Genomic DNA, 25,765 nt, shown 5'->3' on the forward strand with positions numbered 1-25,765 from the left:
ATTATATGATATTTTTTTCCTAATAATTAAAAGGAAAAAAATTGTGTAAATATTTCTATTCAATTAATTCCCCAGTATAAAATAGAATATTTCAAAAATCGCATAAAAATAAATATTAGTTAAGAGATTATGAAACAATTAAAGCAGATTAACCACGTATATACATTTATTAACAAAACCATTTTTTTTTTAAATACAGTTTGTACGATATCAGCTAATGCGACTATAATGAATATCACAGCATTTTTCAGGTAGACATTCTATATGTCAGTCTCAGTAGCTTAAAATTATTAATCAACTAAACACTACGCTTATAACATATTTGAGTAAATGATGAGTACTCATCCCATGAGTTAATAAATCTCCATTTGAACTGGTATGTAGCTCGTATTAAACAAGCATATGTTTCCAAACCAAAACATAAGTTAATTCCGGGCTACATTTAATCGAACAGCCATAATCCAATATGTTAGCGTGTTATATCTAACAGGATATGACTATGTACATGTATCTTTTATAATTATTATTTTAATTATCCCGATCTACGATACAATAAATGAAAGTATATTAAAACAGACCAGTCCTTTTTAAATGAAAACCGAATATAATTTTGCTAATTACTTATTATACTTATAACATTGACAATAATAATAATAATATCGAATTATGCACGAGTTTTTACACTTTTAATTTTACATATATTGCAAATAAACATTTGATTGTTTAAATAATTGATACAAATTTAGCGTAATGGAAACACAATGTTTACAAGTCATGAATTTTCCAAAAAAACTCATAGATGGGAAATTATTATCTCGATAGTTTGAAACGAAAGTTAATAAAAATAGTCAATATCACAATTATCGTCTTAAAGAAATTATTTAATTAACATAAATCTAATCTCGATTCACGTGAACGTATAACGAGTATAACGAATATACAAAAAATGAATTTCCACGTTGATTACGAATCATTGATTAGAAATTAGAAAGATTTTGTTAATCGTTGAAAAAATATTACATTTGTTGGGAAAATATAAGTAAGTTATTGTAGTCAATTATTATAATCGTGAAACGTAATAACGTGCTTTAAATTGTACGAAATATATATACATCATATCCTTTAATGCAAGAACGAAATAAAAATAATAACGATACTTCGATCGTGTTTACTTTAACAAAACATGATGATATAATTTTAATGACTTTCCCTTTGATTTATCGAATTTCTGTATAATTTCATTCGTCTCCAGTTTCTGTTAGCTTGTCCAGGCAATCGTACGATTTCGATTGAATAATATATCTGTAACATAAATATTTTCTGATTTATATATCGAAACATAAAATACAAATTCGTAGGAAAAATTGATTTCAAATCTGTTAGTTTTAAATCTATACTTTTAACTATTGAACAAATATTTTATAAAAATATTAGTCCAAAAGATGCGGTTAACAGTAAATTATATCAATTAAATTATTCAATCCATTTAAATTGTCTTATTAAATTAAATGCATCATTGTTAAAAGCATCAAATTTTTTCACTCAACAAACTTGCCCAAAGAAAAAAAACTCCAAAGAAGAAAGCAAAAGAATTTTAAGCAAAAAGCAATAGCAGTAGACGATTAAAAAAGCAAAGCACCAGAACTAACCCAATGTTATAGACCATCAATATTCTTTATCGTCTGTGACCCAACCGTTTATGCGTCGGGTCTCTACGACCCACGTGAAGAACCATCTTCCCAGCCTTGGCAGCTTTGAAAGTTTGCAACGCCTTCGCGTGCGTCAATCCATCCATCGAGATCCCATTGATTGCTAAAATCTCATCTCCCACTTTTAAAGTTCCTTCTTCAGCCGCTTGTCCTCCGGCCATGATGTCCTTCACGAAAATACCCATCGATCCTTTATTGCTATCCGATCCACCAACAATGGAAAAGCCCAACTTTTTCGAGGCACCCTTCTCCAAGGTGATAGTCAACAAGTCCATCGACAAACTGGTAGCTCTACGTGGATAGGAAACTGGATTGGTGGCTCGTTTCCTCACCACCTGAAACTTCCTCATACCAGTCATCTTTTGACCTTGAGATTCCTTCTTCAACATACGATCACTCTCGCATTCCATCCTCTCCATCGAATTCGCGGATAAATTCTTGCCATCCTTCATCAATGCACCGACTACTTTACACTGGGAAGAATCTTTTTCTCGAGCGACACTGTTCACGGGGACTTCCGATTTTTCTTGTTTCAACGCCCACACCTCGGAGTCGCTACGAGTGCGGACCAGAATATCGCCCCACGTGTCGCCTATCTCCTCGCCAAAAGTGAACGTTGGTTCCCTGGCTATCTGAAGCTCTACGGTCCCTGAACAATTTTTCAAAGCGTTCCTAGCTTCGATGAGCGACATCCCACGCAGCCTACGTCCACAAACTCGAACGATCTCGTCACCGATCCTGAATTGCTTCGACTTCGCCGCCTCTCCATTTACGTCCATCTTCGAAATCACGTAGAAAGGTCGAACAGCCTCTTTTCTTTCCACGAGAATGCCAAGGCTGCCAGGCTTCTCCACGGACAACTTCATGGTCTTCAACTCGCGACGTACCAATGTCTTATTAGCTGGGGTTGAAATCGGCGTTAGATGATCGATTTTAATCTCTGGCTCGGATTTCTTCATTTTATTCCTCGCGTTTACAACCTCGGGACCTTCAGGCTCCAAATTCGAACGCGATCTCTTTGGACTGTAGTACTCCAGCGGGCTGTTTACGATCGTCGAATATATTTTTGACGCCGGTGGACTATCTTTGCAGGGGGATGCAGCGTTCTCTAGTAAACACAAGGTGCTAGAATTGCTGTACCTTTTACATTTGACCGGTATCTGGGACTTGGTCTCCTTTAAATTTTGCAACTTCACCGCTTGCAATAGCGACGTCGTATGCTCTGATTTTGCGAATCTCTTATCCGATATCCTGATGAGTTCGTTGCTTCCAGAAGATGTTCTTTTATCTAAGTTCCCAGTCGACGACGCTGAGAATCCTCTTGATATTCCGCTGTCGCATTTTCCCAAAGTGTTCGCGGTGGATTTTGTTTGCTCAACGCCACAATTCATTTGGTACTCCGCGAATCCTTCGAACGTATCCTCGTCACAGCTGTCCGTGTCTTCTTCATCCGATGGTACCGTGGTTGTGTTTGTTATTATCGTCCCATTTAGCATAGCATTGTTCACGACAGTGTCTTCGAGGCAAGATGGACCTGACTCGTTTTTCTCCGTTTCTGTTGTCACGTCTTTCTTTATGGGGGTAGTGACTGGTAGTGACAAGTCGATGCCATGATAGTCGTCCGACGTTATGGAAAAGCTACGGGGTTTTAACATTGGTGGACACTTCTCGCTATCTGGAGAATCAGCTCCAGCTCGTGTGCTGTCAGAGTCGTAGCCACTTTCATCGCAAGCTAATCGTAGGTTGCTCATCAGATCATCCAGGCCAAATGTTGGAAAAGATCTCTGATTATCAGGTCTGAAAATGAAAGAGATTTAAAAGAATAGGTTCTAATAAATTCTATTATCTATATTCCACTATTTTTATGATAAAAACGTTATACTTCTGTTTTAATAGTGAATGAATGTTTTCAAAAATTGATCTTGATTTTTCCATTTACTTAATCAACCCTTAAATGAATATTTCATTATTTGAAAGCATATTAGTAATATGTAAATAAAATAAGAATCTAAATGCATACATATAAGTACATTTTTAAGTTTAAAATCAATCAATCAAGAAATGTGGAATCATAAAACAACTCACCTGTCGCATTCGCTGCTACTCGCACGAACATTGAACAAATTTTTCTTAATATTATTAAGCTGATTACTGAAAAAGTCTTTAGTCTGAGTGGAAACGCTGCTTTTACCAGCCTCAGACGTAGATTGATTGCTTCTTTTAGGACTCGTATTCCTTCGCTTAGGACTCGTACTTCTGATTTTGTCTAACGTTTCCTTCGCGAAAGCTGTTCCTTCCTGCGTTTTAAGCATATCCTGATTCTTCAAGATATAATCTAAAACACGTTGCTGCTCTTGAAGGTCCTGGATGCTACGACTCAGCTGTTTCTTCTTCTCCAGAAGAATCGTTCCACGGTCCGTTCGATTGTCGTCCGAGCTGCCACAAAAGGATACATTCTTTATAGCACCCTCGCTTAGAGCTTTCTCCATTGGATAATGACTGATACAGGTGACGTCTTCCTCTTGTATCGTCACGTTTCTGGCTGACATATCGCTGCTTCGCTCGTTGCTCCTGAACAAATTTCGTAACGATTCCACCCTGGAAATTCTCTTTGGCTTTGGTAATTCCGAGAAACCGCCGGTTCCCTGAAATTGATAACAGATTTCTAAAGTTAAAATTGAAGAAAGATGTAAATAAATAATATAGAGAATATAATTCTTAATAACAATTTTTTTTTTTTAAACTTGTATACTGTTTTGTCTTGGCTTGTGTTGGCCCTTGTATGTATACAATATAATCAAGGAGTTAACAGTATCTACAAATACATATCTTAATATATTACAAACAGATATCAGAATTAAAATATTTAATAATATGAAAATTCTGTTTGAATATAAACCAATATAAATTTTGTCAAAAATACCTGCTTGCGTGTTTTCAGTAACTGTAGAATTCAAACAAAATCTGATTCAATTTATTTGAATCTATGTGTATATTGCAATAATATACGATAGTACGATAAAATATTAAGATTTCTGTAATAAAAATGTGAAAATTTAAATTTCCTTCAAATTATTCTTCATAAAAAAAAAATAGGAATAATTCGATAAAAAAGGATTAATTGGTTAAGTGCTAATTATTTATTAGGTCAGGAAAGATGCGGTGAGAGAATAAATGAGAAAGTAGCAGACTTACGTTTTCTTTTTCGTCTGTTGTGCCAGCTTTCCGATTCGGACTCCACCTTCTCCTTCGGCCCGAAACCGAAAGCAATTCGGAGCTGTCTGATCTTTTCAACTGATCCCATCTTCGACCTACTTTCCTGCCCCATGTCGAAATTCCTGTGAAACCAGACTCGATAATGTTAATTTTCACTCTGCAATCGTATCGATCGATTTGAATCGTACGAAAAAAAATGACGAAAGTAACAAAATCTGTAATTTCTAAAAATTAAATTTTAATAATACATTAATATTTTTCTTAAACTAAATTTTCCACAATACCATAATATTATAACATCTTTAATCTTTAAAGATTTAAAATTATTTATCGAAACATTACCAGTTTTAATAAATTCGTGAGTTTAATTTGTTTGTTACCTTTGCGATTTGAAATAGTAGACGACGATTTCAGTGTTTCATTCGCATTTTCTTTCACCGTCCGATTCAATCCATCGTTTTCATTATGAGGCTTCTTACTGCTACGTTCGAGATTTTCTTCTACCACTGTCAGAGGCGATGCTCCATCATGAGATAACGGTGTAGCCGAAACTAATTGAGGGCTCGTATCAGACGACTGACGCTTGAACAGACGCATCGCGATAGCCTGGAAAAAAAGAAATGATGATACCAAGATTGACACATTGAAATAAATAAATATTCACCCAATGAAACTCACTGTTTAGTTTTCTTTCATATTTCTTTCAATTCATAAATCGTATCGTATCTTTCTCAATAACTATTGCATTGGATATTTAACGTAGCGAAAATATTGTATATTGCAGTATATTGGAAATTTAACAATCATTTCTTGATAATTCAAGAATATTATTTTTTTTTTTTTTTTTACTATAAAATTGATTTATACAGAGTTAAGAAAAATACAAAACTTAATAAGAGTAATACTTGCATACTTTCAACGCACAAAAGAGGAATTTTCTTCGCTGTTCGTTAAAGATGATGATGGAGCAAATGTAATACACTGTGGAAACATCGGTATCTAGTATTTATTAGAGTTAAATGTAACAATAGATAAGATTCGCGAAACTTGATGTCTCATTGTCAATCTTTTCGAAGAAAACATAAACTAAAAACACGATTAATCTAAAACAAGCAGTGAACATTTTTAAAAAATTGAAAATATTCAAAGTTGTTATTCCAACAAATATTCACATTGTTATTTCAAGTAATTATTAGCTTGTTGTACATAAAATTCCCGACTCAACAAATTTATTCTAGCGAGTATTTAATGATTATATTTCTTTTTTGTGAGATATAATAAATGTAATAATATTTATTATGTACGAGTTAATATCGCGCATTACATTACAACTTAAAATTGGCTGAATATACGATCGATATCTTATCACTTGTTTTATTATATTATTAAAACGAGTCACAGTCGAATCTGAATGTTTTTTTCATATAATTTATTTAACATTCATACGTAATATATTGTATAAAAATTGTTGAAATTTATTTTTAACGTATAATTACAGAAAAATCTAAAAGATCAGATAAAATACAAGATAAAATTTATCAGTGATAAAATCAACTAAAAATTTTTCGATAATTATTATTATCTTGTTTCACTATGAATCAATATGAATTTCATCAATGAAATCTGAATCATATTCTTGATTAATAATAATAATAATAATAATAAAGCTATAAACTCGAGAATTTTTTGACAGAGTTTAATATTAAAAAAAAAAAAAAATCGAATTCCTTCCACGATGAACAAAAATAAGAAAAATAAGCGGAAGAGATAAATCAAAGAAGAACGTTGAAATAGGACTTGAAAGAAGAGGCGTAAAGTTCAGCAAAATCATCTCACGATCACTTTCCCAGCATTCCAAGGATGTTTAGCAACATTTTCCAACCAGACAACTATCATCTCGTCTACGAACGAAAGAGGAGAAGTCTCCCTTACTCGCGCCAGTTTTATCACTACCACGGTTACGCCTTTACGGTTGAACGTGCGTTACCCGTTCCCAGCTTCGAATTACATCCATCTTATATCGAAAACGAACGACCGCTTTGACCACGGCCTTCCTCTCAGATTCTACCAACCGTCCATGCACTATTTCATCGCGTATCTTTCGTCGCTGTGAACGATTGGTAACAATACGTATCCTTCGATATTCAAATGCTCATTGACCTCACTCTCGTCCACAGTCCACGATACAATGGACAATTATATCTAAATCCTCACTTTTTAATTGTATCATTGATAGAATGAAATATTCCCTTCTATCTTGAAAGAATGAATATTATTAATAATCTTCCGTTGTAAATTAGTTTATTCTTAGAGAAACAAATCTTCGTTCGTTAATTCGTTAATTATAGTTTTGTTAACATTTGTTAATTTCTTACAAATCTAATTATCATTTTGATAAATCTAAGAATGTTAGAATGTTAAATTTAAAAAAATATAAATCGGTTTCTCCCCGTGTTCTTTAATATTAAAACCACGTAACAGAAATCCCTTTGGCGAAGAATCTAAGATAATTTGATTAATTTCATCGAACTTAGCTTCGAAACGTTGGATTAAATAATAAATTTGGTGAAAAACAAGTATGATATCTAGTACAAATATTGAACAGAAACAGACGCGTTTAAACACAAGTAAAAGATCACTATTGAATATCGAGCATATTACCATGTATCATTACGAGGAAGATACACTCTATCGTGGCTATTAATCATAACCGTCGTGAATTAATGCTACTAATAAAAACCACGACATTAATGTATATTAGTAACGTTAAGATTACAAACTGTGTATACCTTCTCATCGTTTATAACACTGTACACGCGGTATTAAATTCGCACCGATTCATGTACTAAATGATACGGTGAATGTAAAAAAGAATTATTATTTATTTGATCGTTCAAACCAACGCGATTTACGAATTTATGAACCATTAAAACGAACGATGAATTTCTATCGCAATCTATTTTGCACATTGCCTAAAAATATTCTTCCTACATTATTGCGTCGTTAGTTTCGTGATTTAATCCTTAATCGTATCGGCAATACGTCGTATAAACTTGCATCGATTAAATTTTCAAAATCGGAAAATCACAAATCGAAGAAAAAAATTTTGTAAAATTAGAAATTACGAAATTAGTTTTCTACAATCTTAAGAATTACATGAAATATAATACAATTCTTCCTAACTATACATTGAATAGCATTTTAACATGAAATAATACGTACTATGCGGTAATTGCTTCAGGAGTTATCCTTATTTTTATGATGCTCTAAACTCTAATTACTTTAAGTATTAGGTACTTAAACCCTGAAGTATTCTAAACACAATGTTGCGTGCTTTAAATCACTCCTAATTGCTGTAATATTGTAAATTAAGTAAGCTAAAAAAAAAAAAAAAAAAAAGAAACATAATTCATACTGGATATAAATATTCTTCGATATTTCTAACAAAAATGGCGAGCATTATCGTGTAACGGTTACGTGATTACAAATCATCGTAATAAAAATTCCCAATGAAAAGTTCACCATTTCCTTCATCAATTTCACTCTCCTATTACTTTCGATAAATGTCATCCGTTATATATAGAAAAACGTTTTTCAATGCTATATTCAATGGATTCGAAAATAAAAAGTGTTCAAATTATTCGGAACACGTTCGAAACTATACAATACACGCAATATTGTTTACATATTATTTTATATTACCGCGTACATACACACAATTGGCCTCGATTCGGCTATTAAATTTTGAAAAAATTTCACATCATTTGTATATCGCGAACGGTTGAGAAACGCTGATGTAGTCAGTGGTGATGGAACGTTCTGGGATTGGAGAAGAAGGAACAGGGTGTGGAGACAGGGAAAAAAGTGCATGTAGTGTGCCCACGTGTGTCCGGAGCCGGCCGTATAAGTGCATATCACATACGCCACATGTCACGGCACGCGTTTTTCCGAGACGAAACGTGCACAGGAGCTCGCGTGAAAACGGCCGAGAGAATACTCTTCTCGTGCACGTAACGGATCCGAATTTTCGAATCTTCGTTAAAAAATCATTAGCCTCATTAGCGATTCAGAGTTGAAGTTATGTATTGCCTCGATAATTATCGCAACGGATATTTTTTTTTTTCATTCACCTCTTGAGTTCATCATGTAAGAATAAGTAAAATTGAGTATTATAAAATTTTGATGTTCTTGAAATTGTCTAACAAGTATTAGTATAATTCATTAGAACATGTTTAATATCAGATGTTTAGAATTATTTAATCTAACGTTTCATAAATTTTAAACTACTTAAAAATTAAAAATCAGTACAGACTTTCTCTCAACGAGTTTGAAGCCAAGACTGAGATTATGATACCTTTTAATCGGTCAATGGACAATTAGTGGATATTAATAAAATTTCTCCCGTGACTTTCGCTGAGTGACATTTAAGTTATAGCTGCTTTTTAAAACGTATCATTATTTTAACATTGTGAAACGATGTTTCAGATTCCAAAGGTAATTTTTTGCGCCCGAGCTATAAATCTTCTTGCGCTTCCTCACAGTCGAATTAAGGTGTTTAATAGTCTTTTTTTTTTTTTTTCGGACGAGCATCAGGTTATACGATATAAAACGTACGTAAACGGGACCTCTGATTGCGGTAAATTCACCGATTCATTTGACACGGATGTTTGAACGTAAATCTTGATTCGTGCAAAAACTTCTAATGTAGTTTGTAGTTATGGATAACCAGAGAAAGAGAACAGTGAACTCGAAATGGATATATTTAGCACAGATGATTTTTGAAATACAAAATTAATCTATAAATAATGAAATTTAAAATCGATGAAAAATTTGTTTTAAATAAAACAGATATAGATATTAAATTTTTTGAAATAATATGCATTTATATTTTATATTTATTTTAGTGTATAAAATATAAAAATCATGTTCTCTTCAAGTAAAACAAACATTGAAATTAAATCTCTCCTTAATAACATAACCATAAAAGAGATGATAAAAAATATCTACTATAAAACCTACTATAAAACTTCTTTATATCTCAATCTTTATTAAAAATAAACGAATATAGTTGCAAAACAAATGAAAAAAAAAAACATTCCTCTCAGTTTAATCCCTCCAAACAAAGTCATACCGAACTGCGATCAAATCTTATTAAACAAATCAAAGAAATACCTTCGTCCTAATCCGTGTCTTCGTCCAAATCTCGCAGGCAATGTCAAATCTTCTTCCAAATCCCTCCATCCGTCTTAACACCCTTCCCTCACGATCCCCTCCACGATCGAGAACGAGAACATCGAGCCATCCCTTGGACATCCTTTCGCACACCTTGGTGTATCGAGCTCACGATCGTTCCCATAAAAACCGAGGGTTCGATCGTCACGATTCCATGGAAACGCGTAACGTAACAGGCACCGATTAAACGGTATCGAGTTACAAAGGAAGAAAATCACCACCCACGCGTCTCCTTTGAGAAAAACCAGCGAGCTAGAACGAAGCCCCGACCACGGTGCACCGACTGACTGGCTTCTCTTCCCGAGTTTTCATTCATACGGCCGTGCATTACACCGAAAACTTCGTTCCACACGCCCCCTCCTCCCACTACACTAGTCAGGCCTCGAACGTTTCCTTCAGAAATAGATTCATCAGGATGTCGCCCCGGATACCGGAAACGCTCGCTTCCCGTGTCGTGCCAGCTTCCCGTCGAGCTTTCATCTCTTCACCGCCTTTTTTCCTTCCTGTTCCCCTTCCTTTATTGTTCTTTTTTTTGGGGGGGGCCATTTGTGACTCGAAATCGAAATGAAACTCGATGAATTTTAAAGATATGATTCATCTAAGATTGGGGATGATTATTTTATGTTCAGAAGTTACAGGTTCTCATACTCTTTTCTAAAATGCTGATCGTGTCATTCATAAAATATCTCCCTTGAATTCCACTGTGCATTTATTCTAAGTTTTCTAAGTCATCGTGTTACATGAAATAATTTCTATTTAGTTTAAGGTAAATAAAAATATAACTATTTCTTTCTTTCTTTGACCGTATTACTATCTTCACCCTGAATAAATTGAAAAAATTTTGATAACATTAATGATAAGAGCATACTCCAATAAAATATCCCAAAAAACCATTCCTAATAAAACCTCGAGGCCGACTATAAATTGACAATCGAGTACCTTATATACATATATATATATTCCGCATTGAATTCGAAACGTGTTCACATTGTCAGAACTCGGATAAATACCGTGCATATCTGTTATTTGTCGAACAGTGAGCAAAGTTTGCGGTTCGAGTTTGCAGGTTGGGTTTACGGGCCGAGAGACGGCCACCGACTGGCTGCTCACCTATTTCAAGGTAACGGTGCGAGATCATAGGTGATGCCGAGATGCATTACAGTTACAGCCGGCCGCATGCCGGACTTTATTCCGCCCGACGTGCTTTCGACTTGGCTTCGATGCAACCGTGTATACGCGGGGTATCTATCGACGAGCATAAAAATCCGACCCGGGGTGGATGGATGGAACGTGCGCGCGGTTATACACCGTAAAATATGAAATACGACGCGTGGCCATCGCAGCTGCGCGCCGAGAACGATCCTCGAGCAAAAGTCTTGAGATAGTTATTAACTGGGACGACGTTGAGCCGATCTAAATTAATGGGTTGGCTTTTGCGGTCTCTCGTTATTCGGGGTGTTGGCCGATTGTGCTCTTCGAATGGAATAGTTACGAGATAATTTAGATACACTACCCGTTGTTGGCAATTGACATTGATACTTGGAGGGAGGGAATCTTATCGATCTTGTTTGCGATTTATATAAATGTAGACGTGTACACAAGCGTGTAAATATTGTCGGTTTATAGTTGGATTCTTTGAATGCATTGGAATCATTGCGTGTAAAGACACGTCGGTCATTAAATTATTTTATTTTACGTAGGTATGTTGCTTGCTTTGTTAGATTAAAAAAAAAAAAGAAAAAAGTAAAATAAATGTTATGATTGTGATGATACAATGATGCGTTGTAAATCGTTTAAAAATAATATAATAATGCATATTGATTTAAATGAGTAGTGTTTTCCTACCGGATAATCAACTATTAGCATACGAGAATTTATATTGTTAGAAAATCTTCAGATAAGATAATTTTAATTTATCGTGTGATAAATCAACATTAAACAATCTAATTTTTTTCGAAACTTATCGTTCAAGATAGTGTTTTCTAATCTCTTTAATTACAATCCATAAAAATCGTTGATATCAAGTTGATCCTTTCGTTATTTTTAGAAATATTTTTTTTTTTTTTTAGCTTATGCGGAGAAATGAAGAGTTGCAATTTCTTACGAATCAAAATTGATGTGCGGTGCAAAAATAATCGAAAAAAATATTCTTAAAATATCTAAAAATCATTTTTTCATTGATTTAATTAAATAATATCGCTTTTCAATTACTTTACAATATATATATATACACACACACGAAGGAAGGAACAAAATTTTCTTCCACCGTCCATAAATTCGCTTTCGTCGAGGGGAGTCGTTCGTGAATGGTTCGATCGGCGGACAGGCGCGAAAGCTCATCGAAAGGGTGTGTTAGTGGTAATATTTTTACGCGTAACATCCGCTCGGATACGCGGTTAACCTTGCATCGTTCGGCTACAAATGGAGGTGCAAGAGGTTAAAAGCGACGCGCGTTTGCACGTTCCAGGTAGAGCTTGGCTATTAAAACTAGCGAGAGTAAGTAAAATGTGGGTTATTCTGACGCGAATCATTGTTTAGTGCTAATTAAAAAAATAATTTTTATGTAAAATATATAATTAAATATAAATATGTTCGTTCACAAGCTTTCGATGAATTCTCTATTAATATTGGAAATAATTTCTTGAAAGAAAGTTGAATGAAAAATTGAAAGGATTTATGTAAATTATTATTACTCGGCGAGCATGCAACGAAAATAGCTTTGTTATCTGATTGACTTTCACAAGCTATAAAAATGTGAATGATCGCTGCGATTAATAAACGTGCATAATTTGTTTCGAAATACCATCGAACTTTGATCAGTATCTAATTTTTTTTTAAATGTAATGTTATTTCGAATTTCGTCTCTTCTTACAAAATTTTATTGCAAACAGTCATTTATTCAACGCTTCGTCAAAACACATAAACAATCGACCGATTCTCTTCCATATTTGTTTCAAATATCGTACACCTTTACACGCACGATGACGAGTCCAGAAAATGCATCTTTCCTTTTGCGAATTCAAAGAACCGGTTCCATTTTATTGCATATTACCATCGATATTAAAATACGATTACTACATCCATGTAACCCAAAGAATCACTGTAACGATGACTCGATGATTCGTCATCGTCCACGAGGCAAAGTTTGGAAAAAAATCGATGACACGATATTTCGATCTTTTGTTTCTTCTCTTTTTTTTTACATCTTTTATCCGCTTCTTCTTCTTTTTTTTTCTCCTTCGACCGTAGAAAGTAAAACCATAGGATATCTCGAGTGTCCTCGAGAACATTCTTCATCTGACACAGATTCGTAAGTTTGGTGGCTTGACCGTCTTCACGTATCTCTTTTCGAAAGGATTTCCATGGCCCACGGCCAACGATTCGACTCGCGTAGAAAGCGGATTTGCCGATCGTGAGATTCTGACAGGTCTCTTTCTTGTTAAAAGATTATGTCCTCCTCTTTGAATTTAGTCACGACATGTGAAAATGTTGTTCTTCTGAACGAATGGAATCGTCGTGAGCATGTAACGCTTGATAAATATGGATTATCGTATAAGAAGTGGATTTTACGTTCGAAGAACGTATCAATAGAATCGTAAGACGAATCGTTGCGGATCGATTCGTTAACGAATAACAAAATTCAATTCTATCCTTAAAAAACAAAAATTTTACGTCACTTTTAATGGATAACTTATCTTCAAATTTTTATCGTAATGATAACTATTTACTATAGAATACAAAATTACGATAAAATAATCCACTAATGTAACTATAGATTGAAAAAAGTGTTACAAACATTACAAATCATAGAGACATTTACGTAATCTTTTCATAAGTAAAAGTTCGAGCTTCGAAAACATAAGACATGAGATGTAATAAAGCACGTATAAATTTAACAACCCGAAGAACCCATTCGTAGTTACTACCTTTCCATTCGTAGTTAGAGAATAAAATGAGAAGAGCGGAAAATGCCATAGGCAATAATGCCTCGAATCGACATTTAACATTTCCATTTATTTTTCCTTTTTTTCGAACCGTTTCATATTTTCCTCCCATATAGAGAATCATCGCATGCAAATTCCTTTTCAAGAATATTCTGAAAAAAATATCCAGCCTCAACTTCCCCCTATCTTCGATAACTTCCAACCGAGGACAGGAATACAAGACTTCAAAACGACTCTGGGCAGCGGTAGTAATCGGCTAGAGAAGAGCGTAACTATTACACATCTCTTATATCCCTGTTACATTACAAGCACGGCAAAGTTTCGCAGAAATCGGACACGTCTGGTGGACGTTCCTCGTTAGTAGAGCCACAGTGGCAACAGAATGTTTGTGCAATCGTTCGTAGTAATAGTCGGCGATAATTACAATTTCTTACCTCTTAACCGATTCCTCCGCGAGCTATGAGACGTTGAATGAACGCTTGGAGAACGTATTCCAGGAACGTGGAACATGGTTTTTCTTTTTTTTTTTTATGAAGAGGAACGTAAATGTGTAACAAACAGGCAGAAAGACAGGACCCGAACCGGTGAGAATTTTCATCAATAGAGTTACATTCCACCTTAAATGAACCAAATCTAATGCGATCATTCGCCTCGATGAGAATCGTGCCACGATCTAAAAGGTACAACTTGTCCCTGCTGTTTAACCGGATTATCATCGTGATATTTATGCAGCATACGAGAAAGAATGTTGTATTTCTACGAGACGATTCTGCTAGGTATTAATTAAGAAGGTAAACTAGATCGAAAATGAAAGAGTAATGGAATTAGGACAAGGTATAAAATTTTTTCTGTTTTCTGTCTTTCAAGTCATGAAATAAATAATTTCGTTTTAAGAGTTATCCACTTATTGTTGCAGGATTATAATGAAAAGTTATGTAAATATATGAAACTTTGATAAAGGAGCAATTGCTATTAGAGACTAATACTAATTCTTTCTATAGTGATAAATGACATTAAAGTAAATTACAAATAATTACCATTGGTAACCAAGAACAGTTTAATAAAACAAAGATATTTTGCAATAATATTGAAAACAAGATTCAATTTCAAAATATTCTAAATAATAATAGTAAACCAACATTCTATGAATGTTTAAAGAAACTCTCCTAAAGATAAACTCTTCTGTAAAAGATTTCTGTGTATAATTTTATTTCCATATCATATCTCGTCTTACAAAAATCGAAACTTGTAAATTAATGAATTTCCATGTTTATCTTGCACAATATCATTTATATCATTTCTGCATCTCGAGCGCATAACACTTAACTCGAGTACTCGATTTTCTACACAACTTTGCTCGATAAAAATATCCAACATGAAATCATACTTTTATCATTGGACAAAGATCGGTGACTTGGTGTACGATACTCCATTGGATACTCCATTTTTATGGAATAATACATGCAAATTGAGTATAAATTTCGAGAGAAGAAGAGGCGTTAGAAAGAGATGGAGAAATCACTATCACTGACTGTTCAAGCAAATCAAGAATAGAGAATAAAGGCGTATTTACAACGACGAAAATTCTCCTTCATTCGAAATTCCTGATAACGATACGAACATCTTTATATCGAATAATCAGTTTTATATTACGTGCATATAAACGATATCCAGAAAGAGACGTTGAAAATAAAATGTTTTAATTTTGAGAATTTTTGAATTTTGTTTATTGAAAAGATTTCAAAGTGTAGTAATAGTGATTTTTTTTTTAAATAATACTTTGTACAACAATAGATCTGATATATTCAATTTTGGATGCATGGATTTATGGAATTTTTAGAATCGATGAAACATTGTTATATTAATTCTAAATTCCATGTAAAAACTCTTAAAGTTTATTAAAAAATTAATATTACACTTCTTAAAATCTCTCCTTGTACATCTCTTCAGGATATACGAAACGCTGGTAGATTTATGCAAACTCACGGACCAGGATATGGTTCGCCTTGTCCCGAGAACTTCAAGAACGAACAATGTTCGTTCGAACGTGGGAGAATCGCGGAAATTGTAGATGAGACGTGCTTAGCCTGCGAGAATTAACGCGGCCGGTGTGAACTTATACCTATGTATGTAAAATATTACGCAGAAAGCGATCCACGCGATATCATTGCAGTTATTGTTGTATCGCGTGTCTCTGATCTCCATGAAACCGGAAGTGATCGAACATGCGAATTAGATGCGTCTAGAATTAATCGATGATTGAATTTCTGAATAATTTATCGACTGGAAGGAAGTATTAAGTGAAAAAAAAGCACGTATACAAGGAATAACGATATGCAAATGATGTTTCCTAACATCTTCTTAAATCGACTTCCATTTGTAACAACAAATAAACTTTCTTCCTTCTCATAATTACGTAAGAATAAGCGTCATTCTCCTAATTTTCATAAGAAATTAAAATTTTTGATAATTTGTTGAGTTAAAAAAAATAACATTTATCAAAATGAACGCAGCTCGATTGAAAAAAAAAACTTTATTTCTAAACAATAAATTATCCAAAGATAAAATAATAAATTATATTAATAGAATTCTCTGTAAAATAAAACAATTTCGCTAAAAGAAATATTTTCACGTCATGAAAGTATTTATACACGGCATTATCATCGCATTATCCTTGCGTAATTTATGCGATTGCCAGACAACAATCGTCGATCACCGCATCAAACACAATCTTGTTTGATAAAATCCAAACTTAGCGCGTGTTCGAAAATACGATGAATCGATTCGAGGCAAACGTTGGTGGAAAAAGAAAATAAGAAGAAAAAAAAAAAACAAAAAAGAAGGAAAAAAAGAATGGAAAACAAGAGGTACAATACGTTCAGCGTGGGAGAATCGTAGAAAACGTAAGCGAAGTGTGCACAACGTGCAGGAACGACAAAGAGGAAGGACAATCGACATCTGTTCCATGGTGAATTGGAAACCCTAACCATCAACTTCAGAAGGGCAGGTTCCCATGACCGAAAGGGCAGGTATATACGAGGTCAAGTGGTCCTTGATGGAAGACCTTTTTGAAGAGTTTCCAGGTTTCTTTTGCAATTATATATCGATCGGAAAAGACAGCTTCCATTATTATTCGATTGGGCGTACCCCATGTGATTTTCGAACGAGAATATATTATAAAATTTTGTTATAAAACGTTCAATTTTTAACTTATAAATTGAATCTGAATTTATTCTTTTAATAAAAGAGTATCATTGATATCATTAAATTCGTTTATTTCATCAAAAGAAAGATGCAGATTTATAGATTATAAACAATAAAAAATAAGATATTTACATATAAAATTTCATATATCCCTAAAAAACTCAAGGATTATTACGAAAGATTAAAATAATTGTGTCTTTTATTCGAAAAAATAATGAACATTGTTATCGAATCATATATATATAAAAAAAAAAAAAGATAAATAAGTAATGTATATATGTATATATGTATAATGTTAAGTTAATGTATATATACCTTATCGTTATTCATTCCTAAAATATTAGAAATAACGGCGATCTGTAACATATAAAACAGAAATCATATTGTTTTAGTACTTTCTTGTTTTATTATATACCATTAATGTATATTATGCAAGAAAACACATACACAACTATATATGTACACAGATACGTAGGATGTATACATACATTGGAAACATCTTTTATCCAAAACAATATCTTTTCTCTATCATTTAATTCCATTCATTGATCACGATTCAAATTTTTAATAAATAGTAGAATTTTACACATTACAGGTGAATCGTTATAATAGAGCCACGCACTAATTACATCCTAGTTGAAATCATTAACCTAGCTTCCATTGTACCATTGTGCTCCGTTTTTTACGAAGTTCTCAAATGGTATCTCAAATGCAATTTAAATTTCACTTAAGGAATAACATATTTAGACAATTAACTAAGCTATTATACATATAACAACGCAACAAGTGTTAACGAATACATATAGCTGTAACGTATTATTATAACATCGTCATTATATGACAAATTCAATTATGTAACAATGTTCTAATATATTAACACTAGAAGTCGAATTATATGAAATATTAATCTATAATCTACAGTTATATCTAAAGTTAAATGTTCTTCGTATTAAGTGTAGAAATTAAAGATGTATAAAATAATAATGTGATTCATCGAATAACTTTTAACACTTAATAGTTTTATTTTTAATAAGTTCAAATTTAATATTTTTCAAGTCGCACATTCATGGACGTCCCTTCTTCAATATTCTTAGGATTACTTACTACTCTTTGACTCGTGCAACATCTCGAAACGGTTTATTCAAGCCGCGACAAGCGAGAAAGAAAAGTTACAACGAGCGAATGGATAATTTTATTTGCAAAAGAGCAACTCACAAGCTCATGACACGTGCTCTGTGCACACGAATATCTACCCTTACACGAATAAAATTTACCCTAGGGACGTATCATAATTATATCGTTTCGCGCTAATGATCTCTTTGTGCATATGCAATTAAGGAGACGCATTAAATATGCTCGCGAGGAGAAACGATTAATGTATACCGTTCAGCTATGTTGCTTCCAGCTAAAATGGCACGATCTTACTTTTTTTAATGGGACCGACCCATTATTCCGAATGGATATCATAATTCTGGTCTTATCTTGGAATTCATGATTAATCATAAGAGATGCTCTACTAATTTTATCAAGTGAATCATAATGTTTAGATTAATAATTTGATCAGCTATTATCGTTATTAATATCGCTCGATGTAGAGTATTTAATGAAATATATAAAATAGAAATTTATCGATTAAACGTGATGAAGTGTAATGGAAAATCTGATAAAAATATGATATTCAAAATATATATTGAATATATTTTTATTCTATGAAACACTGGATAAAGTCTTAACTGTTCCACGGATGATTAATATCAAACAGAAATGTTTTCGTTTTCTTCTTCGCGTTTACGTAAAAGAAGTTAGTTTGAAACTAATAACGGGAATCGTGCTAAAAGAAGAAAAAAAAAAAGAAAAAGGCAACGACGATAATACTGAAGGAACAAAGAAATGAAATCACAAATGTTTACTCGCGAAAAGCGTATAATTAGAATGTTACACCGCATTAAAACGTTCGTAGAACTGTATAATTAGTTTACTCGTTAATTATGCGAGGATCGCACGACCGAGATTCAACGGATAAAGAGCATGTATTACAGCATCTGACGAAAGTTTGAAAGAGGCTTCGGTCTTTTGAAAATATTTTCGAAACGCATGCTTTTCATAATACGCCGCATAATTACACGTTTCTTTATTCCGCTTAATTTCATCCGTTATCGTCTAACCGCTAACCTTACTCGTAATTTCTTCTGCGAACCTAAAACGCAACTTCCATGTTGATGAGCGTAACTTATTGTATTATAAGTTTAATATTTTCGTGAGATATGCGAATGGAAATATTAATTACGTAATTATTGAAATTAGGTTATCAAATTTGTACGAAGGAAATATTCTAATTGGAAGTAGCGGCAACCTTATATTTTCTGATTAAAAATAACGATCGATCTAGAAAAATTTTAGCATCATCTTGTATAAGTTCAATTAAAAAAATATTTTATTAATCCACTAATGTTTAAATGTTTGAATTAATACCTCGAATGATACATGTATTAGCATTCAACGCTGTTTAATTTCCTAATAAAATTTCTTTCTGTCTTCTACAATAGGTATAATTTAACGGATAAATCATTCCAAAAAAAATAAAGCAGCAGAATAATTAATTTGTTCAACGAATTAGCGTCAAAATCAATAGCACCTTTCGATGAAGCCCGAGTGGACGGTACCTATTTCCGCCATCGTCCGTATAACATCCCCATAAAACTTTGCCAATAAACGTTTGCATGAGCAATTAAAATGTCCCTTTTTATCGCCGCTAAATCCATCCCCATTCAAACGTGACCAAAGCCGACGCGCCTATGCAGCCGATCCTTTTTTTTTTTTATTTTTTATTTTTATTAACGCCACGAGCACCTGCGATAACTTCTCATTTGCTCCCTGTTATCTAGGGCCCGGATGACACACGTTCACGGTTGCGCGAGAGGAGAGGAAGGTCAGATGGAGATCGCGAGATTAGATCCTCCGGGACGAAGAAGAAGGTCGAGGAAGGGAGGCAAGGCGAGGCGGAGGTAGATGGGTGCGAGTGAGACGGGGCGAGTCGCGGAATCGAGGAGTCACGATGAAGGGGGAGGACAAAGAGGGAGATGAGACGAGGCGTATGGAGGTGCGCGAGAGCGAGATAGGACGAAGAGAAAGAGCTGTGTATCAGCTAGCGGAGAGTTCGTTGCCCGATTGGTTGCCTTCGCCGTGCCTCTTCTTTCCCGTCCACCGTTTTGTCCTTTTTTATTCACGAGCATCGAACACGCGTACACGAGCGCAGGTAGATACATACAGGAGTGGCTGTTTCGTCGAGGGTGACGTCATCGATCGACAAATCTACCCAGGTGAGGTTCAGGTTCCCTGGCGAAACCTACCCCTTTTCACGGGGTATACGATAACCTGCATCAATACCAACGATCCTCCCCCCCCCTTTTTTTTCGTTACGAAGGGTTCTAATCGTATTTGCGATAGAATGCATGAACGAGGTAGCGTAGATGATTATATATTTTTGGAGATGTCTCTACGTTTGTCGAAGGGGTCGAAGAAACCTTTTATTTTTAACAGAAGATAAATTCTGCATTAATGAGTTTGAACAATAGATATCTTGAAAGATATCCAAACCTCATTAATGCAGAGCATACTGAAGAGGATAAATATGATAAGTAGCTAAAAGCGCAGGACAATAAGAATCAAATATGGAAACGAGGATTGCAATCGCTAGTCGCTTGTGGTTGATCTAACTTGAGAATGGATGAAGAAAGGGGTCGACCATCATTAACGCCTATACAAGGGGAACATATCACGTGATATCAGAGTTAGCGCTCTAACAATAAGATCAGCAGTCGCACAATGCAATTATCGTTAACACCTTGTCCTTTTGCATTTCGAACATAAGAAACAATCCCTCTGTCCCTTTGGTTAAGACCGTCCATTATACGCCATTTTTGTAGATATAAATTGCCTCTTATTGTTGACCGCATAAGCAATCTTATACCTGTCTTTAAATAGAATCGATCTAAGCAATGATATTCCATATAAAAAATAAAAAAAAGCTTTTGATTTATATATATAAATTTAAAATTTTTTTAATGCATTAAATGATGAACATATTATCTAGAATTAATTGAATATGTTAAATATTCGATTAGAATTTCTTAGAAGAATGAACTATTATTTGAAAAATATATATATGTAATAAACAATTAGCAAAAATACATATCTTGTAAAATTTTTTATATATAGTTGTTAGAAAAAAATGCTTTTCCTTATATATTTGTTATAATTGCGTAATAATTATAAAAGGAAGATATTTTTAATCCAACTAAATGAATTTTTGTCTGATTCTACTTAGGTAGTACTATGTTTTGAATATAATGTAACCACAACAGTTCTCTGATATTATTTTAAATATTTTTTAAAAATTTATTGATTCATTATTTCGAAATTAGTGCTTTTAAATCTTCAAATATATTTTCTGTTAAAATAAAAGCATTGAAATATTTCAAAAATCTCAGTAGAAAAAATTTCAAATGATTAAATGCTGGTTAGAAATATTATCACTGAAATAATTTATAAGAGTAATTTCTACAGGATGAACAGCTATAATTCAAATTTGTTTTCGACGATTCCTTGTATTCATTCCACGAAAGAAAATTCATCTACGATTTATAGCCGGTATTACGATGATTACGAATGACGCGGGCATATTAAATGTGTGCAAATGCAAAACGTATGAATTTGCATAATTTATACCGCATATCAGACGTATTTACCAAATCAACGATCCTTAAAACGTCTACTAACTAGATACGGAAGTGCATTTGTACTTTCCGAGCAAATAATTAAGAATTGTTTCTGTATTTGCTCAGAATATTTAACACATAATACTAATTATTTTAATTACAAATTTACTAATAAGTAAATACTTAATAATTCTTAGCATCTTTTACATCTACGAATAAAAATTTATCAACAAATAACAATTGTAAATATTTAATGTGAAAAAATTTTCAATCCATCATTTTGATAAATGTGATATTAATAAAAAAAAAATATTGTTCATCATTAAAAATTACTATATATTTTATAAACGTTAAATAAAATATGATATTTAAATATAAATATTTATTACTTATTATTACGTATAAAATATTTAAGAAAACTGTTTAAATATGCATTTTTTATTTTTCTTATTTTAATAATAATTTTCTTATTTAATATATTTATCAAAATTATCGTTTTGAAAAAGTACACATGGAGATTCATTTTTAAATTGTCCAGTATTCCGCTGAAATTTTAAATTATTAAGATATTAAATTATAGCGAAATAAGAATTTACATGTAAATCCATCCAATGAATTCCAAATTTTATTTTGACGATTACAAGGTCAGCTGTCAAGGAACGTTTCATTTCATGTAAACAAATCACAAAACAAAATCCTAATTCTTCGATAACCATTTGTGTAAACAGAAATTTCATAAAACATTTCCATGAATCGATAATTGTATCAAAAGACGAAAAACGTCAGAATCATAGAAATGAATTGAATCGTGTTTCGCAAATGTTTTACTAATTGGCCACGAGTTGACAAAGAAACCGCGGTTGCTAAGCGAAGCTTCTCTAAGCAATGGGATAGAAAACAAAAGCAACAATATTATTCCACGAAAATCTACTATAATAAATCTCTAAAAAGGATCCGTATTTAGAATGTCTCTTTGAGAAAGCTCTCTCTTAAAAGAGAAAGAGTTATGATACCATTAACCAAGAAACTAAAACTTTCTTAACCTAACCTCGAAAATTCAAACAAAACGAAAATGACAAAATCACATCCTTTTAACTTTAATTAATGCCGAATGCTACACTTTTTTGTAAACATCGATATAAAATTTCTGAACTCGAGCCAAATAGCATGTAAAAACGTCCAAAACATGTAATAAAGTAACATTCCGGATATCTGACTCACAAATTCAGACAAGCGAAGAAAAATTAACCTCCTCATACCATTACTAAATTTCTCTAATTATATCTTATACCATATCGATATATCTATTTTGTTTAACAACGAATACAAAAAAAACGAATAAGACATCGACAAATATCAAAACTTCACGAAACATTTTCACAATTTTACTTTCCGAATAAATTATTTTCAAAGAATATTGATAAAAAATTGTAATAAGAAGAAAACTCACCTTTGGCTAGAAGATGTTTCTCAAATGCATAATAAGAAGAAAGAAGACCAAGAGTCACGCAGTGGCGCGAAGCCCACTGAACGAAAAATTTTATTAACTTCACACAAAATATTATAAACTCTCAAGAACGTATTCGATCGAAGATTTATTATGATTTCGACGCCGATTCACGCAATCTATCATTAATATAGTATCGATCGACAAACGATCAGCTCAAACAAACGATCACCGGCACGACTCTGTCGAAACTGGCGAGCGAAGCGACATCACGAGCAACGCCGGGGTTGCCTACGCGCCGATGCACGTGGGCTCTGGGGTGGGGGGTAGTGGCAACGAAGAATATCGAGGGCCTTGTAGGTAGTATAGTAGGTATTCGCGAATAGTGTTTCGTTTGATGGAAATCAGGGTGGTATAAATCATCCGCACCCTCTGTCAAATGTTCTTTTTTCTTTTTTTTCTCAATTCCTAATCATATCCTTTCGACTTCTGCAATTCCTGACATTTTCTCTCCGCCTTCGGATAGATTTTTTTTTTAATAAATTGAAAATTCAAATTTGATCATTCATCCAAATCATCAACTTTCTTTTTTTATTATTTTCGTGAATTAAAAAGAAAAGAATACAGTAAAGTGAACAAACAAGACCTCGTTAAGCATAAAAAAGAGGAACAAAAATTAATCGAACAGGAAAAATAGATAAATTATACTTAATAGGAAATGAATAAATTATCACACATCCTGCTCTATTAATAATTCTGGAAAAATATTAATCATAGCTTCCTTATATTATGAATATAATTATTAAATTTAAAAATGAGGAGATATATTTTTTATATATCATATATCTTTCAAAGGAAATACTAATTAAAAAAAAATATAATGCATTATTAAAAAAAATTAATATTATAAATATATAATAAGTAAATAATAAAATAATATAAACAAAAATTATTCTTTTCCTTTGAGAAAATACAATTGTTTTTTCATACTATCAAATATAAATGTATATCTTCAAATTTTCATCTATTTTCTCTCTTTTAAATTTTTGGATTTTACAACTTTTGCTTCGCTTAAAAAGTTTCTTCGCGTGAAAAGTGACTAGTTATTTCGCAACAGTTTGCAAAATTTTATGCTCATTCTTAACTCAAGTGTCCTCGAGAATGTCCACTTGAAAAATTGTTAGGTCACGCGAATCATCACTTCGGTCAATATTTTAAGAGTACCATCGAAAAGAAGGTTAAACGGAAGAAAAAAGATTACTCGGTGGACAATGCACGTGAAGTGGATTATATTTCAGGCCGTGTAACAAACTCGATTCAACCCGGTTCTAAGGCAGCTTTCAACGAGCCTATTGCCCGTTCCTGACTTCTAAAAGAAGGTGGAATACACCTAAGAAGAAGCAGAGGGGAACAGGTTCTAGATTCATTCACATCTCGTCGAGGCCTTGAGCTCGACAAAAAGCATTCTATGCAGTTGCTACCATAGACCCATCCTGTATTCTATCGGTATTACCAAGCTTTTATCGTGAAATGTACAGTGGAAATAATTTGCGTATTCGTTTTATTTTTGTCGTTTCTTTTATCAATTATTTGATCGCGAAAATTATGTAAATTTTATCTTAATGGCATTTAATGATTGATCAAGATAAAAATATAATTTAAAAAGAAAGTATAATTACAAATATATATACATATATATATATATATACCTAATAATTTACATTCGTTTTATGAAAAGAGAAAATATTAATAATATCGAGTTTATCGTTTCTTTATAAATCTACAATTAAACGAATTATTAAAATCTATCATATTTTTACTACACTTATTTTTTAACATCGTGTTCAATATATGATAATTAATTAAAAAAAATCAACAAATATATATATATATATATATTCTTTCCTTCAATTTTCACTTACAGAATATTGTATCAAACGAATATCTTTCTTCCTTTCGAACTTCATGTTATTAAAAAAGCAGATCGATCTACGATCACGATAACAGAAATCCTATTACCACGACTAACCAATTTAACAAACCGTTCAACCCACGAAGCGACATAAAAAGGCATCGATCGATTTGTCCTCGTATAAATTATCGCCGCGAAATCCATCGAAAGAGTTGTGTCCCGATATGCTCGACCGATATCATCTTCCCACCAACCTCCCCGAAAATAGCAATACCTTGGTTTGTATCCGGTTATCAATTCTATAATGTAATCTGTCCGCCTTGCTAAAAAAAAAGAGAAGAAAAGAGAAAATCATCATTGCAAAATTTCCGACACCCGTTTAC

At 33.0% G+C, this 25,765-nt stretch overlaps 1 protein-coding gene across 9 annotated transcripts; it reads right to left on the reverse strand.

Annotated features, from left to right (window-relative positions):
• Window positions 1-148: 148 nt before the first annotated feature.
• On the reverse strand, window positions 149-24,413 carry LOC100871787 (uncharacterized). Of its 9 annotated transcripts, none has more exons than XM_003697722.4 (7): window positions 23,474-24,413; window positions 17,621-17,662; window positions 5,306-5,531; window positions 4,905-5,047; window positions 3,795-4,354; window positions 1,695-3,506; window positions 149-1,302 (listed from the first exon to the last, which is right to left on the reverse strand). In XM_003697722.4, exons 2-7 carry the CDS (start codon window positions 17,633-17,635, stop codon window positions 1,239-1,241), a joined length of 2,820 nt encoding a protein of 939 aa, XP_003697770.1. In that variant the 5' UTR covers window positions 17,636-17,662; window positions 23,474-24,413; the 3' UTR covers window positions 149-1,238. The 9 variants fall into 9 exon arrangements, with proteins under 9 accessions (XP_003697770.1, XP_086770970.1, XP_012347788.1 ...); XM_086914844.1 differs by lacking the exons at window positions 17,621-17,662; window positions 23,474-24,413 and adding exons at window positions 5,831-5,906; window positions 6,762-8,440; XM_012492334.3 differs by lacking the exon at window positions 17,621-17,662.
• Window positions 24,414-25,765: the final 1,352 nt, after the last annotated feature.

Source organism: Apis florea, unplaced genomic scaffold (genome assembly GCF_048593485.1).
Source record: "Apis florea isolate Af1SG1 unplaced genomic scaffold, ASM4859348v1 contig_3747_pilon, whole genome shotgun sequence".
NCBI classification, from domain to species: domain Eukaryota; kingdom Metazoa; phylum Arthropoda; class Insecta; order Hymenoptera; family Apidae; genus Apis; species Apis florea.